At 38.0% G+C, this 18,336-nt stretch overlaps 1 protein-coding gene across 1 annotated transcript in view; it reads right to left on the bottom strand.

Annotated features, from left to right (window-relative positions):
• LOC117413099 (parkin coregulated gene protein-like) overlaps positions 1-18,336 on the bottom strand; it is an 89,642-nt gene that overhangs the window by 59,226 nt on the left and 12,080 nt on the right. The window contains exon 2 of the mRNA XM_058997609.1: positions 11,917-12,051. Coding sequence (XP_058853592.1) covers positions 11,917-12,051 — 135 coding nt within the window. The remainder of the gene's footprint in view (positions 1-11,916; positions 12,052-18,336) is intronic.

Raw genomic sequence — 18,336 nt, 5'->3', positions numbered from 1 at the left:
GCAAGATGATTGTTTTTATTCCTGGTTTATTTCACTATCCACAAATCTCTTCTCTGTAGCAAATATTACAGCTTTTTAAAATGGATTGGAATTTCAATGAGCCAATTTATTACTTTTGAAGTAGTAGAAAATATAAACACCATAAAAAACTGTAATTTAGAGTTAGGTTTTCAAATCTTCATTTAAAAAAGCTTAGAAGTGCAATAGAAGAATTAGCAATTACTTCTAATTGTTGTTTTTTGTTTTTTTTTCTTTTATGCTTTTCTTGAACACAATAGCACAGTTTGTCCTGAATAGCAATGTTTTTCTTCACATACAAAATTAACTGCATACGTTGGAAAGGTCAACGGCAGCCGTCTAATGCATCCTTTCATTTCTGGTGAGCAGAAACTGACGCTAATGTTTCTTTATTGTCTTCATATGCAAGAATATCAATGCACTCCATCAGCTGCTACATAAATGTACGCTGCGCTGATGTAAATTACCAGTAGCCAATCAGGGGAAAGTAGGAGGCTCCTTTGCGAGGAAGAAATAAAAAAAATTAATAAATAAAACGGGGGAAAAGCTTGTGGTTCTGATTTCTGATTTTCCAGAGTTGTATAATACAACAATAAGTAGGTTTGAGATCTGCCTTCATCAAACCGGAGCTCCTGTATCAGCCGATGATATTCGTCATACCTTTTTCTTTTCTTGAGGATGTCATGGACCCACAGCGATCTTACTTTTTTTTTTTTTCTTTCTCCGGTAGAGCAGGGCGATCACAATTATCTTTTTTTGTTTGCTGTTCATTGTTCCAGGTATTGTGTTGTTGCTTTTACAGCCCCCTCCCAGCCCTTCCCCCCCGCCCCATTCATATGATGGGATGGCAGTACTTGCATTTTTTATGTGACTAACCCTTCAGCTAATATTTGACAACTGCTGTATCTTTTAGGTTCAAGAGGTCTAAATCTCTGGCAGCTGGATAGTCGCAAGTGGACCTGGATCTCAGTAGATTTCCACTGACTGATTATAAACCTGTCCATTTCAACACTGTCTTTGAAATCAGGTTATTATACCTCTGCTCTGAACTACATTAAACCCTATTAAAATCACCTTCATTAAAATATGCTACTCGTTATAGCAAGCAAAACACTCAGCATCCAAGGAGAGGTTTTATAATGAGGGGAGTGAAGTTAAACTAGCTTTGAAGGACTGATATGCTCTTTATTCCATTGGAATACAGGAAATGGAGATGACTGCTACAGTACATTATTTTTACAGGTAACAGCAATAAGGATACAAATGGGTGAACAGACAAGTACAAATCTAATTGCATTTATATAAAAATATGGATATGGATATGTAGCACAGTATCCATGTGTTTTGCAACATGCTGCACCTCCCTGCTGTAAGACAGTTATTCAAGATGTTTCACAAGAGATTAAAAGTGATGGACCATTCTGATGTCATTAGATAAGCAGATGAGGAGTTAATATCACGGTAAAGTATACTTAAGTGACCGATTTCCAGTATGTGAAATTACTTCTTGTTTTCTCAAGATACAGTACATGTAAAAAATGCAGGTGTGATATACAGACGGACGGATATACATACAGAGAGACACCTCCATATATCCCAACAGTTTGATATTCCTTTTTTAGTATTTCAAATAATTCTAATACCAAGTTTCATCAACATTTAAAAAGCAGCTTTCCAAATGTAAAGCAATGTAAAGCTTCGTATTCACAGTGTTAGACAATAATTACAGGTGAGTTGCTGGGATTCATAATCCTGATCTACAGGTGTCAGACCCTCGGCTCTAGACCACACTCATCCCATTCAATCACATTGCCATTCTTCAGCTCAGTGTCCCTCTATAGATCTGTACTCATTTTTTAAAACATGAAATAGTATACTGTTACTATATTGAAAGCAATTGTTTAATTCCCCCAGTGACAAATACAAGAACAAGAATCTCAGTCTCTGATACAGTGCATGAAGGGTGTCACTCAAGGTTACCAATGATGCTCAGTAACACAATAGAATAGCATATTTACATTATATCAAACCTCAACTGAAATGAACTGAGGTGTTTATCCTGATACATTGCGGCACTGTTCAATCACTCCAGTTTTTTGGCATGTGTAATAGACTGTCTTGTGACTGGTAATTTGGTGGAGTTGTGAAGAGTGCTCGATCACTCTGTGCTCTAGGCTAGTTAGAGGCTATATGTGGAGATTATTGTCTCTCTCAGCTATTTAAGTCCCAGTTTTGCTCGACAATAGTCCCAGAGAGCATTGTTCTGAATTGCAACCTCAGGCACCGAAGCTTTTAAAACCCCTGTGCTGTTCCCAAGCAGCTCAATGGGAAGGAATGTGGGCTGTTCTTCTCAACAGCACTTTATATATAAATTAATAGCCCCATTTGCTTAGAGCTATATGCTGCTGCCCAAGACTCCCTTTTGTAGAAAAAGGCAGCGCCTCAGAGACAAGATTACCTTTCTAAAAAGGCATGAAAAAGTACTTTCTGCCTTTAACAATTTGCAGAATTCTTCAATCATATTATAATCTATCTTGCAGAAACTTTTAAAAGACTGTAATATGCCTTTGGTAGCCTTTATCAGAATGGTAAGACATGTAATACAGTTATTAGTACCTGCATTACTCCCAGACCAGAAAGTACTAAATACTATCAGGTTATTCCACACAGTTCCGACTTGACAATGATCTAAAGCACCGAGAACATATCCACAAATATCTTCTCTCTTTTCAAAACCTCAGCAGATTCTAATAGTCACGATAGTGAATCTCTAGGAGATGGGCCAAGGCTAATGCACAGGTGACCTGTAATTGAGAGCTTTCTGAAGAATTTAGAAGACGGCTGACACTGCTCGCCCTAAATTTAAAAAAAAAAAAAAAAAAAACAGGAAAAATCTTTGAAAGTCAAGCGGGTCTGACAACAAAATGATTCGGATAATTGTTGCTGTTATCGAAGCAGAGAGAGAGCGAGAGAGAGAGAGAGAGAGACTAGGGAGTCAATGAGATCTTGTGTTTATTGCATTCTTGGTAGTGTAATTCTTCGTAGTGAGACTGCGTGAGTTCAAGGGGTCAGCAGAGGGGGTTAGACACATCGCACCCTCAGTCTTCAGGACACGCGTGTTTACAAGACAGCCTGTCCCTTCTGATTTGGGCTTGACTGCCTCACAGGGAAGGGCCGCGTCAAACCGAAGAAGTGCAAAGAATGTGATGTGTGCAGTAGACCACTGACATGACAGCTAAGCCCTCCATCAAGTCAGAGAAGTGAGAAATGCTCCACGGGGAGCAACCCTAAGATGCAACATAAAAATACCGAAGCGATCTGAAAAAGGAGCCCTGTTCCTTAGCTCTGGACATCAGCGATTCATCTACAGGCCTATATCTCAAATAAAAATGGAATACCCTGCGATCACCTTAATTAGGATTGCAGGTCACCTACCTCTTATTAAGTTTGTTGGTGAAACCTGTCAAAATACAAGTGTTTCCTATATTACCAGTATATTAAAATACATTATTAGTTTATTTAACAGACGCCTTTATCCAAGGCGACTTACAGAGACTAGGGTGTGTGAACTATGCATCAGCTGCAAAGTCACTTACAATTACATCTCACCCGAAAGACAGAGCACAAGGAGGTTAAGTGACTTGCTCAGGGTCACACAATGAGTCAGTGGCTGAGGTGGGATTTGAACCGGGGATCTCCCCTTTCTTTAACCACAGGACCACACAGCCTCATAATACATCAGAGATTCCTTTGCATTTTTATTGTTATAGGAGTACCTTGTAATTACAAAAATTACAGAATGTTGGTTTCTGAAATTCAGACCTATAACATGAAGAGACTGAGCAAAAAGGTACTGCATGGTGTTTAATTAATTAAGCATAGTATTTATGCACCCTCTTGTAATTGTATGCAGGACTTTGAGCCAACAAAGCGGATACCTGCAGCTGCAAAGAGATGTTAATAACACTGGGATTGCTGCTTCGAGAAACAAAATCCAGGATAACAGAATGTCATTCCTCTGTCATGGTCCACACAGCTATACTAATTTTAACACAAAAGCCCTACATTGCCCAAATAATTTCATGAAGTGTTTGTAATTTCTCTCGCTGCACTGTGAGGCTGCTGGAATTTGTATTAAACGAGCTTTCAGATTTACAGACAAGCTTGCCAGGATCACTCACAGACAGTGATGCAAAGAGGGGTAGGGGGGTGGGGGGGTGGGGGGGGTCTGGATGGGCTTAAGCACCTGCCTTCCTGCCCTTATGCCCCAAAAGTGCCCTTTCTCTCAGTCATGCAATGCTTGAAAAGTGCCCTTTTGTCTCAGTGAGCCCCTGCCCTTTTAATGCCCTCTGCATGTTACTGCTCACAGAGACACTGAAAGGTTGCTCCACAAAGTGAAATCACTTTACAAAACATGGATTAATGGTGGATTACTACTGCTAGCCCAGTGTCGTGATCTGCAAAACCACTGAATTACGGCAATGGGACACCATCCTTTTTTCTGTTAAATGAGTTCTGGTAGCACATGGTTTTGTTAATATACTCTGGCCAGCCAAAAAAATAAACTTGTTTATGGTCCTTATGGTGAAGCTTTTGTTGCCTGTCTTACTTCCCTCTTGGTATCCCTGAATAGAATACCATAATTTGTAGCTCTGTACAAATGATTTTAATTAATATGCTGCCGATGCACTGAAACCCCTAAATGTACTGTATGTCTGTTCTATCTGTTCTATCCACCAAGGATTATTCTATGGTATGATTAGCACTAAAGTATCTACAAACTGGTCTCCCATAATTATGGTATGCACGTATAAAACTAAGATCCTCTCCACTGTAGCACGTCAAAAGAAAGAAAAGGGCCATTTCCATTAAATATAAATTAATACAAAATAGCCTGAAATAAAGTTAAAGGTTTATCAATCTGAAAGGAGTTCAGGGTTTACAGACCATTTTTAGCTGGTTTGAAGCAGTACCAGTCTGCTAACTCTCCCTCATTAGGAGCAAGGCACGCTCAGTTTAACCCCAAGGTCTGCCAATTGGTTAACCTACCACACATTTACATTGCAAATATGCTTCTAATGCATCTCAATAGAGAGCAAGTCAATCTGGCCCATTAGTGTAATGCAGACAGGTCCTTGGAGAGCAAAGAAGCACCACATTGGTATCCCTGCTACTGTGCACGTAAAAGAAACATTAAAGAGTTGCAAAATGTTCTCCTTGTGAAAGTGGCTACTTACAAACAAACATAGTGTCTACAGACTTCAACTACAGTACAGACTACGGAGGATTCCCATGTAACCAATTCCCTATCTCATCCTTAGAGTAGAATTAATCAATACATATGTAGATCATATAGTCTTTGTCATCACAAATATATTGCAAATGTCGTGGATATTATATATTTTAACAGAAAACTAAATTGAATTAAATCTAATCTCATTTGTTTAGCTTTGCCTGGTGATAACGATCTATCTAACACTTTGAATACGCCAGGCACTCATGAAACAGGCTAATCAAACCCGTCTCTTCGAGATTGAATTACCCCATCTAGTGGGGGGAAGGGGGGTTCAGCACAAAGCCTACAGTAAGGCAAAAAGGAAAAAAAAAACAATGTAGTTTAAATCAGCTTAAAGAAAACAAGAGATTTGAAACAATTTAACGTCATTATTGCAAGCCCAATTCTGGCACAAACTAGCCAATCAAAACGTGCCACGCGAGATTTAAACAATCTCTTTGTTTAAAAAATATAAAACCCACTGTAACAATTACAATATCGCTCTCTGATCTCTGGCTACCTGCTCTCTGCTCTGCGCTCTCTCGGATTCAAATTATTATTTTTATTATTTGTTTATTTAGCAGACGCCTTTATCCAAGGCGACTTACAGAGACTAGGGTATCAGCTGCAGAATCACTTACAATTATGTCTCACCCGAAAGACGGAGCACAAGGAGGTTAAGTGACTTGTTCAGGGTCACACAATAAGTCAGCAGCTGAGGTGGGATTTGAACCGGGGACCTCCTAGTTACAAGCCCTTTTCTTTAACCACTGGACCACAAAGCCAAATAAGCAAGCAAACTACAAAATCGTGCCTGAAACCCTCAGCTTTCAGAGATCAGGGGCCCTGACACTCGGAGAAACACAAGGTAACAGCACGCTGAAATTTGACTGCTTTCCAGGCTAGGTAACAATACTCTTAAATATCTTGAAACCTTGTTGTAATGTCAGTATGTACTAATATTTAATTGGTAGATTGTTGTTTGAAACCTTAGTTCTCATTGTAATGCTTTTAATGTGATATTAAATGTGTAACTGCTTTGTGTGATTTCCGAACATATTTTGATTGCATGCTTCATAAATACCATATTTCTAAGAAGGGATTCCCAGTACTGAATAATTCACTCATGTTGAACGAACTCGATTTATGAACTTTGAACAGTCTGGAATGTGTTCTAGTTTTGGCTTCTTGTAATGTGTAAATCCGCTACCGTTTTCAGAGAGCGGTTTTGAAAACGGGTTTATACATTATAATAGGACGCGATTATTGTTTTAAGAATATTGTTCATCTAAAATCAAATCTTTTATAAAACTTTCACTGTAGTTCAAATTAGAACCAATCCAAATCTCAGAAATATATGGACATGTCTTGTAAGTGATCCACAATGCCACCAATGTGGGTCATGTATCTGCATCTACTGTACAATAGCCCACTACGGCTGTGAAACATATTTATCTTACATATGAACGAATAGCAAACTGCTTTGGGACTGATTCACTGCAGCAACATTGTTTCTGTAGACCATTCTAATGCCATGTCTAGACTACCAATCGATCCGTTCAAGTTCTGTCCTTGATCTGCTGTAGCACATCATCAATGGGTAGCATTACCATATCCACAAGCGTTTATTTTTTACAATACTACCTTTGGATACTCCGTTGCATTTCCACATCACATGCAAGTAACTACATCCACTTCAATTGCCACAACATTTTATAAAGCAGTGATGAGTAGCAAAACTAATGATGCCAAAAAGTCTTGATGTATTGGTCATGGCCTAGTCATGGTCTAGTCATGCGGGTCACTGTTTAAAAAAGCTGAAAAGAACTGCTGCTCAATCTAAAAATTCGTCACACTAAAAAATAACTCACATCCTATATTTTCACGAGGATATATTTTGCTTTGTTTGGTATTCAACATGTACTATGATCCAATTTCTAAACTCATACTACAGCAAACCCTGATCAGCACCTGGAACATACTCCGGAACAGGAGAAGCAGAACTGAAGACTTATTTGAGGTTAGCCAGGTTTAGGAAACTGCTTGATTGACCTGTACTAGTTACAGAGAAGTAATACACCTAAACATGAAAGAGTCACATACTGTACGTACATACTGTCGCCAGTAATATTAGAAAACTGCTAATGTTAAAAAGAGAGGACTGAAGAGAGCTATACCAAGCCTGAGAGACCAGTGGTTAAAATATAGTCACATTTCAAATACAACATCATAATATCTTAGGACACTGTCTATGGTTGATTTCTCTTACGTGACATCATATACTGTCTAAAGCCATTTTTCTTCACACCCGCTTGATCAAGCAAGCCTCCTATCGCACATCTGGCCCGGCATGATGTAATGCAGTATCATGTACTGTATATGAACTATCTACAGGTCCAAAATTTATTTATATCCATTAAAGCTATTTTCAAGTGAATGATTTTGTTTAGAAACCATATATTAGTAGTTTTGTTGCTGTAACTTAAACAAAAATGATTTAATTAAAAAAATAACAGTAGAGCTATTTTATTTTGTACAGTGCTGTAATCACTGCAGGCCCTTAAAGAGTAAGTAGCGGGGTTCCGAAAAATATAACGTTACACGTCCCCATGTGTTGCTACAACTGTTTAAATAATGTACCTGTCATTTTTATTTTCATTGTTAACATCCTGACAACCTTTTATAACTTCAAAGTCTGTTTTCAAAGCTCTTCAGAATGCACTAGGGTTTGAGATCTGTTCTCTAAATCACTGCAGGAAGAGTGAAAAAAACTAAAAAACATAACAATAAGTGCTCTGGCTTTTCTGTTCCATATCACATCATGGATCGTTATTGCTGTGTTACCTGTTTGACAAAGTGGGCAATAATCCTTACACTGTCAGTGCACTAGAGCGGACATTTTGAAAAGAGCTTTGAAACAGACTTTAAAGTTATAAATATAAAAGTTGTCAGGATGTAACAATGAAAAGAAAAATTGCAGTTGTAGCAACATGTAGGAACATCTAATACTATATTTTTTGGAACCCTGCTACATACCCTTTAAGCTCCAATACAGATTCTAATATTCTGACCTTGTGATTACAATAAAGACATGATAGTTCCTTCCCCCTTGAAAAAAAAAAAGCTTTCAAGGTAATGAAACTCCACAATCATTTAAGGGTAAGTCTTGCTTTGGAAAGCTGAGCTGTTTAAAAAATGAACAGATGAAATTGGATTTTTTTTTTCTCTTTTTCTTTTTTAAGGAGGGCTTCTGTTTTGCTAAGACTTTCTCACAAATGCACGATAACCGCATTAGTGTCTGGATTTAATCGAATCATTTCAAAACCAATTAACCTTCAGCAGTGGTGGGAAAGAGATAGAGGAGAGCCAAAAGACTAGCAAGTGGTGCTGCCTGTCCACTGAAGAGAAAGAGGGATCTGACCAGCACGTACACTGCCGTCCTCTCCTGACAGGAAGTCAGAGGCTGTAATATGCTGCGTTTACATTCTACGCTTGATTACGAAGTGTACACAGTTGTGACCCCATCTATTTCGTTAATTAAAGGTTTCATTTAGGGAAGACACCTGCGGTGCACAAAGCAGCACAAGCCTGTCACATTCTTCAATGAATATATTCCTCTGTTTTATAGGAAAGGCGGGTCAACAGCCCTGAGCAGATTTGGGTTTGAGAAAGTAGTCCCTGGCCGGGTCTTCTGTCCTTTTAAAGAGAATTATTGTTTGTGTTGGAAGCCATCTGCTTTTGAAGAGCCAGCTGCAAGGATGTGACAAGGGAGAGCTGCAGGAATGGAGGGAGCAGCTGGATAAAGGCCTGATTCAAAAAACAGGGTAAAGGAGACCTTGATACAGTCTTTTTTTTCTCAAACATGATGTCAGGTGTTCCTATTTATAACTCACTTCTAGGTTTAACCTTTCCAGAAGCCCTGAGGCAGTTTTTTTTTTTTTTTTTTATCAGCTCACCTCCAATGAATAGAGCTATTTAGTGCACAACGTTAATTCTTGATTTCCCTTTCAATGAATATGAAATGCTGGAACTTGAAAAAGCACTTTGGCCCATTGGCTTGCCCATTCCCAGCCCCATGAGAGCAATACATTGTCTTATTTTTGTTGTTGTTAATTGTGCAAGATATTGCAGTGAATTGTGTGCCTGCTGATCGTCACAACAAAAAGGATAATTTGAATCCAAGCTGTTTGTGCTTTATCATCCGGAAACTAAAAAGTCACAAACGTATTTGATCAAGGTTACATTTAATTACACTAAAAATATAAAGTTTGCAAAGCTAATTTATAACTGTGGTATGAAAGAAGTTGTATTATTTTTGTTATTTAGATTCTCATTTTAACCTTTTTGGTTTTAGTTATCACATTCTGGTGATTTTTTTCTAAAGATTAAAGCACCCCTCAACTTATCACTCTGCTCCTTGAGAAAATAATAAATAACACACTTGCAATATTACCAGACTCTTTTACAATGCAGCGCTACCAAGCATGGTAACTCAGCGTGCCTGGGATTCAAACCAACTAATCCTGCACTCCAGGCAGTATTGCTTTAATAAGTAAGCCACATAAAACCTATAATGGGTCAAACTGCTAAGCAGTCTTATTACACCCCCTGACTTATGCTAAACACTTACAAATAAATAACGTCCAACATGTCAGGCTGAGGTCTGTGTAAACAAAGACATGTGGTTTGGTATTAAAATTGTATAGCCATCTAACCTAAAGGCAAAATTGATATTAGTTAAGCTTCCTTCATCCCACAGCGGTGGCTACAACAATATATTATTTATTATATTAATTGGGTACATTGTAGAGACCCTGCTTACCTTAGAAAAAGGGAAAGCTATGATTAGCATTGAGTTTAAAAGCCTCAGTTCATAATAGGAACATACAGTATTTAACAGATACACAATAGAGCAGGCAATGCAAAAATGCTTTTTTTTTTGCTTCCTGCTTTAAAAGAATCAAAGTGTAGTGACATAAATGACTTAAACCAGGGGCCTGGAATAATTCCTAACCAAATTAGGTATATAGCCTGATGTAATTGTCAGAATAAGTCATTCGTCCATCCAACACATAAAAATGTAAATGGAAAGCTGGGGTAAAAGCTTTTTCATAGCCACACTGACCCTGGTGTGTCTCCCTGCATGTAATTCAATCATTCTGAGGAGATGGATATCCATCTCGAGGGAGCACTTACACTCTCCACTTCCTAAAGCACTTGATCAGATTAATTGATCGGGCCTGGCTGCCTTTTGGCATAAACTGGGTTTGCATTGATATTCCTTTAAAATATTGTTATTCCATTTATACCTGAGAAACCACAGAGTAAAGATGCAGTACTAAATCCAAACACAGGCAGTCTGATGAACGCATATTGACTGTCTAACAAGCAAACCAATACCCATGTCAAGCATGCATACAGCACTGCAGCTGACCGTTTGAACTTAGAGGTAAACTGTATTCTTAACAAAGATGCACCAGCAGCAGTGATGGGTCGGCACAGAAAAAGAGTGCATTCTAACAAGAGCTAAAGACAGCAAGAGTCTATTCATACACCTCTAGCTAAGAGGGTCAGTAGTTCCTGGAATTTGGGGAATTGGAAGTGATGTACCTATCCATTGTCCAAAGTTTAGCAGTTCTGGTTCCATCTTTCAATGCCAATTACTTTCTTTGTAAAAGCATGGAGACAAGGCAAGGTTGTGTTGTAAGAAAACAGGGTGGAAACAACCAACCTTTGGACAAGAGGTTCAGCATATCGCCATCTATCTGTGGAGAGCAAATTAAGATACTTAAATGAATTAATAAAGTTACTATTTACACAGTTCCAGAAATGCCTCATTTTGCACCCCCCGCTCCCCCTGCACAGCTGCAAGAATCTCCCCAGCCCAGCCCCCGATCCCCACACCAAAAAAAAAAAAGATAAGGACGCCATTGAAACTCTGTACCATTCAGAGACCAAATAGGAGTTACTTTAATGGAAGTCTGTTAAACAACAGATGTTGGAGCACAAAATAACATAAAAAAACAAGACATGTGAAAAGACAGAGTCAGAGAGTTTTTATTCACGTAAGCACAAAGTTACAGACATGCACATACACACACACAAACACACACACATTCACAACTGTACATTAACAGATAATGTATCCCACTGTGAAATGGTGTTATGCTATAAAGCAAAGCAGCCCCTGTATAATTAACTGGATGGGCCCCCTTTGGAGTGATGCTTAGTATACCTACAGATTGGATTCATTAGCCAGACAAAAATAGACAGGTACATTGGAAAATAAAAGTGGTCCAATGGCTAATATATATATATATATATATATATATATATATATATATATATATATATATATATATATATATTCTTTTATCTAAAATGTTGGTGCTTCTGAATTTACCGCCCATGAACACATGAACAATGGCACTTGCTAGTCAGGCACGGTGCTGGCAGAGCACTCATCTAAATCCTGACCTGAACACCTGCTGCTGCCATTTAGACCTGCTTCTAGTTCAATCAGAGACTTTCAATGGCGCTGATTTTGTGATGTGGATTTGGGGATAGATTGAGACCAGTGCATTTATATATTTTTAATGGAAAAGGGAAAAGCAAAGCGGTACCTTCCAGGCTATCCTGTTTCCTTTAGTGTCATGTTCCAGGGCAATAGGGAAGTCCCCTCGCTCATAGAATTTCCGAAATGCAGTTGGTTTCGCTGGTCTTTCCCTAAATGCACCAGCTGCAGGGGGTCCAACAACCTGGATAGACAGAAATTAAGTAACCAGTTTAATCTTCAAGTTGTTGTTTTCCAAAGAAAGATGAATACGTTATATAATATTGCTGTACATTTTGCATGTATTCAACTATTTTAATAATTTTTTTGTTAATAAACAAACCATACATTTCAGGAATATCAAACTGTATGTATTTTCATCAAAATAAAAGTTTTAAAATAGTCTTTAACAGTGATCCCCCAGCTGCAATATTTCTAAAGCAATAAAGCCCACCAAGTGACTGAAAGTTTTATGTGTAAAGGCTGCCACGCTTTTCACAGGACCGTTCAAACCCTGGGCAATACAACCCAGTCGATTTGAGCTTGTCTTTTTATCTATATAACTTCAGCACCTAGATATCCAAAAATATATTGAAATGAATCATGTTCCACAAAAATCAATAGTACTCTACACACGATATACAGCAATTTTAATAGAAAGGAAATAAGTCGATGGCTATACATACAATACAGTATCAAAAATAGGCTACATTAGACATTACATCAGTGTAGTCTGTATGGTCATTTCGCAGTGAAAGTGTTGCGTCACCCCACAAATCACACTGTTTGCGTATCTGGAGTTCCCGAAAAGGTGTGTGTTAAACACCCAAGGTTGTACTAGGCCTATACATTTTCAGACCTAATTTAATGCCTTGTTCTGGTGAGTTCCATTTGAAATCAGAGTACTTCTATTCAGAATGTTAAATGATTAGGAAAGAATGGCAAATGATGTAACCTGTATTTCTTTTCATGTTACAGCTTCATTTTCAAAGAGATGCACTGCACCAGATTGCTTGATGAGTAATAGTAATCGCACCAGCTGATTTTGTGTTTGCTGTATCTCTACCAAGCCGACAGTTGAGTGGCACTCTGCTTCATCTCGCTTTCACAAAGTCTGAACAACAAGAGCAACATGACTGACACACAAATTACATAAACTGGGTTTGTACTCTTCATTATAACACAGGCTCTTGGTGCTTGTAAGAGAGCAGGTCTTTCTATTAAAACAACAAATCAATACAATTAGTCCCATTTTTCTTTTCCTATTTATTTAGGTGGATCAATAACCTTTAAAAGACCCTGAACTAGTCCCTGACCCTTCCATAGAGGTTATGCATGGAGACTGACAAATTAGGCTGCCTGGGGTGGATCTGTCAGTATTTTCAGAAAACACAATGATGTAACTTTATTAGTATAACACATCCGGTGTGCTGACATTGTTCTGATTGGGAGAATTAGTACATCTCATCAATTAAAATGGGGAGTTCAGTGTGGCACTTGCTATGCTGCCACGAAGGTGATCCATCATATAGACTGGAAGGCAGGTCTCAATAGATGCTCTAGCTGTTCTGAAAACCTTTGATTGATGTTTGGAAAAGGGGCTGTCACTGCACTGCAAGTTCTCACAAAGCCTAACCATTTATACAAAGGAATACTCCACTTTTTGCAATGAAATGCTACAAACTTAGGCATATTGGTAAAGCATGTTGTATATTGGTAAATGAACATGACTGTAACAACAACGAATCTCTCCTAGTCATCATCCTCTGAGTTGCAGTCCTCTTTATCACTTGACATCTCCCACACAATGACTCCCACTTCTTTGAAAATGGCTGCCTGTATGTCATGGATGGTTCGAGATCGGGCGGTAACGTTTCTGTTTGTCTTTTCTCTCTTGCAGTCACGTCTTTTATTGGAGATTTTAATACACGCTTCACTGTACTCAAATTTAAGATGCAGGGCATTTTTGAGAAGTAAAATTTAAAAACTACGTCTTAAATTTAAAGGAATACAGTATATATATCAAACAAAAAGTAAAATGCTAAGAATTTCAAAACATGCCATTCTGACAAGGTGCACTAGTGCATTAGTATTATTATTAAGTAGCTTGGTATTGTACATGTATACTATCTATTGCTTTTTCGTTACACGTTTAAAGATGCTGCTTCTTAACGCTCTTGAAGATGCTAACCACATGATTCAAAATGTATACAGTGGATAATGATCAGTGACAGAAGACACACCCACCACATCAAAAATTAATACAGATTTCCCAAAAAAACCTTTTTTCCTTAAACTTCAGTGGTTTCATTTTGCATACCAGCTGACCCGCTCTATTGTTTAGATTTGATTTGCCTGATGAAACAGGTGAAATGTCTTGTGATGTGTTTTACTTCTGAGGGACTGGAAATATGGAAAATAAATAAGCTTTGGAACATGCACACGAGAAGGATAAATCATCACATTAAATTAGGGTATATTTAAACAAAATACCATAGTGGACTTCTAAGGCTTGGGCACCATAACAGTAACAAAGAAAATGCTCTTCAAATCAAATTATTCAAATTACATTCACTTTTACTTGGTGTACAATATATTAAAATACTGTGAAAGAAGACACAGTATTGATACTGTAATTAAATTCAGGAATGTTAACATTTATGAATAACGGGTCTTCTTAACGCTAGATGTTATTACATTATTGTATTATACTGCATATTATATATTCTTTTGAACTCATCAAGATAGTTAAGAACCCAAACAGTGAAATAATTTAAATGAAGACAATGCACATTATAAGCACAATACTCCACTCCGAGTATACCAAAGTATACCAAACAGAAATTCAATAGGCAAACTTCCAATTACTCTTGTGTGCTTCTGTCCTGCAGATCCCAGTTATTTTCCTTGAAGCCATTACACAAGGAAACAAAGTGTCTTCTTGAATTTTAAAGTATTTTTCTTCAGTGTATAAAAGTCTGTACAACTGCAATAATGGCAACTGGGATATTAAAATAAGCAAACATCCCATAGAAAACTCAATAGTAGTCAAGATCTTTGTCAGTGAATTTAAAGGAAAGACACTGGGACTTTCGAGCCAGCTAATTCAACGTAGAGAAATGTTTACAGGATATCAATAGTTCCTGCTGTCAGTGAGCTAAGTGAATTCCACTCAACCCTAAACATCTTAGAACATTAAACCTCGATTTACCTTAAAAAGACACACAGCACTAAAACATGCTAGTTCCAGAGTTTAATGATACAATGTAAGCATCAATTTAAGTTAGTTATTTAAACAATGCATTTTCTCTAACACTAAATCATTGACTTTATTATTGTAAGAATAAACTTTAGGCATCCATGCGAGTCCTTCCTACATGACTATGACAGTTCACAAAAAATGAACAACTAATAAGGTATTGCCTTCAGTGAATATCGACTTGCAGTCAATTTGTTAATTGCTTACAAAGCCCTGATACAATACATACAAATTTGTCTTTTTCACACTTTAAAAAAAAAAAAAAATGGAATGCAAGCAAAGTAAGCAGATTAATGAATTTTAAGTTAATGCACTAGAGATCCAATACAGCAGCTTTAATCTCCATCCCAAAAAACATTATCTAATTTCACCCAAACACCATTATAAAATGAAATCCAGAGAGACTGCACAGCAGGGGAACAATTGGTGGTGAACAAATTAATTGAGAAAGGCAAGCAGTCCAGTGTCGGGGTCAAAGATGGACCCACCTATGAACTTTCAGAAAATAATGAAAATCCAGCACAAGGGACAAAGGCCCTCTTCTATATTTAGGGCAAGTGTGGTAGTCCATTTAGAGTCCAGCAATATGTGACAGACTGACAGCGCCAGGGGGGAGATGCAGCACAGGTGGATAGAGTTATCAATTAAGGTCTGTAAAAGATGAGCACTGGAGGAAAGGCGCCTCCAGCAAGCCACAAGGTATGAGTGAGAGCAATGGTGAGTGCTTCTGAAAGGTGGAGGTTAACGGCTACAGAGAAAACAGGCTCCTATCTATCCTCTAAATAGGCAGTGCATGGACAGGGGCACCGTGTTTGTGCATGAAACATGAAGGACTGACAGCACTCGAGAGCCTATTATTTATACACAGACAGGCATTTAAAAGCTTGTGCAGGTGCTGTTATGGATTAAATCCATTCAAAGATTAAGGACCATGGGCACAGGCTATTTTTAACATCTACAATGAATCTATGATGAACAGACAGGCTCACCACAGGAATGCAGACAGGCCATACCTCACAGCTATATATAATGATATGGTCACCATAAAGGGCTTGAACTGCAATACAGAAAAACAAGAAGAAGAAGAAGAAGAAGTGAGAAACACATATGATATGTGGCACACACTTTTGTTTAAATGGGGTGTCCCTCACACAAGAGATTAATTTGTTATGCAAAAAGCTGCACCTCTCTGTTGTACTTTACAGGTGAAATCGTCCCATTTGTCTGACTGGAACTCCCCCCTAGGACCCGTCATTGCAAATCAGTACTGTCCTTCCTCCAAACATACTGTACACCTGCCATAACATATTGACAGTGTTATGGCAGGTGGTTCTATCATTCTGTCTGATTCTGTAGGTAACTAAGCCTTTGTTTGCCTCCCAGGCAGTCAAAGCATATACTTTCCAAAAAGAATATATTTTTTTAAAGAAATAAATATAAAGCTCCATGTTAAATCAATGCAAACTGAATTCAAGTTCAGCGTACCTTAGCAAAATAAGATCATGAACCATAAGATCGGGCAAAGTCACAAACATCTGAGCCCACAAGACTGTCGTCTTTCCGGATCAACAGACTTTGTATTTATTCAGGTTTCCACTGGTGTAGAAACATGCAGCCCAGCAGGGCTTCGGCTCAGACAAGTTCTCAGAGAGGCAGAATAATTTGGTTCATGCAGAGGTTAAATGGGGCGAGTGTGCACTGTGCCAGCTTGGGGCTTCCATTTAGGAACGAGGGCATTATTCACTGTTGACATGCCAGATATATGAGTTATTTAATAAACAAAAGCTACCAAAATGCAGATGTGTATTAATTAATGATGCACCAATCTAAATGGAAAAACAACATGAATCAGGCAGGCTGAAAATATTATAGAATTGTTTGAATGCTTCACCATTGCCAGGGTAATAAAAACTATTTCTGTTCTTGTGCTAAAGCTCAGCTGGAAAACAGCCTGGCTGTGTGATTGCATATTGCAGTACAGTGCAGTCAAGCGTGTGTTAAATTCAGTACAGTAAAGTCACTTCAGAAGGTAGAAGGACAAACATTTATTCACGATTTATTTATCTGAACACACTGCATAAATCAAAGGCAACTCTTTGATATTTCTCCAGTGTTGGGTTGGGACGGATGAAGCTTTATAAGTGGAACTTGGCCCAGACACTGCAATCGATACCTTTGTTCTTGTTTGACAAGTGCCCAGGGATCTTTAATGTCCACACAGCTGACAGATCTTCTATTGTTTGCCTCAGGATTAAAGAGCAATGATCCTACACAGCATGTTCACTCAGGTGTGGGTATCCGCTGTATGTTAGTCACATAATTACTGTACCTAATAAAGCTGTGATTGTGATTTTAATGATGCAACACTGTTATGGTTGATGGAAATAAAATTCCTCATTGATTTTCAGGATACCTTCCATCAAGAGGTCATGTGTATTCCTGTAAAAATCATGCTTACAGGCATCAGCTACAGGGTCCATCATTTGGTGCCCCATCCCCCCCCCCCCCCCCCCCACATAAGTGTACATTAAAATGCTGACATCAGAAGGAAGCCCTAGATGTTTGAAATGTAGACATTGCAGAATTTTAGCACAGGTTCAAAATGTTAATCTTTAACTTAATTGGCCCATGGATATCCTAAGCAGTAAAAAAAACCTTGTATTATTTGTTTTGTGTCTATATTGATCACTGTACATGCATGGAAAGCAGGTACTACTGATCTATGCATATTTGTGATAGGATTCTATCTACCGAGAGAGGCAGGTAAAGCCATTTTAAGGTCAATTATATTTTCATTGTCATCACATACTTGTGTTTACTATTTAAACTGAAAAATACATATTTGAGTCTTCTAATCTGCTTTTGCAGTGAAACAGAGTAGTATTACGTGACAGGCAGCATTTTTCAATGGTGTACTGTATGAGATTTCATAGATTTTTTTAAAGATTTCACGCTGCTATTAGTACAAACACATTTTAGAAATACTATAAAATGTATATATTTGAATTAATTCTGCACGTATTTGCATACTGGAGAAATACAGTAACAAATAAAAACATATTTTTTCCGCCACTGAACAATGAATTGTATTTTCATTTAATCATGTGGTGCTGTCTTTCTGCACCCTTCGCTATTCAAATGATCAGCCATGATGTACACTGATCTTGCTCACCACACTAAATCAGAAAGGAACTTGATAGGCCCAAGAAAAGTTTTAAAGACACTGAGAAA

Source organism: Acipenser ruthenus, chromosome 23 (assembly GCF_902713425.1).
Source record: "Acipenser ruthenus chromosome 23, fAciRut3.2 maternal haplotype, whole genome shotgun sequence".
Lineage (NCBI taxonomy): Eukaryota > Metazoa > Chordata > Actinopteri > Acipenseriformes > Acipenseridae > Acipenser > Acipenser ruthenus.
Note: the sequence above shows the minus strand (reverse complement) of the source record. Positions and strands in the feature narration are given on the sequence as shown.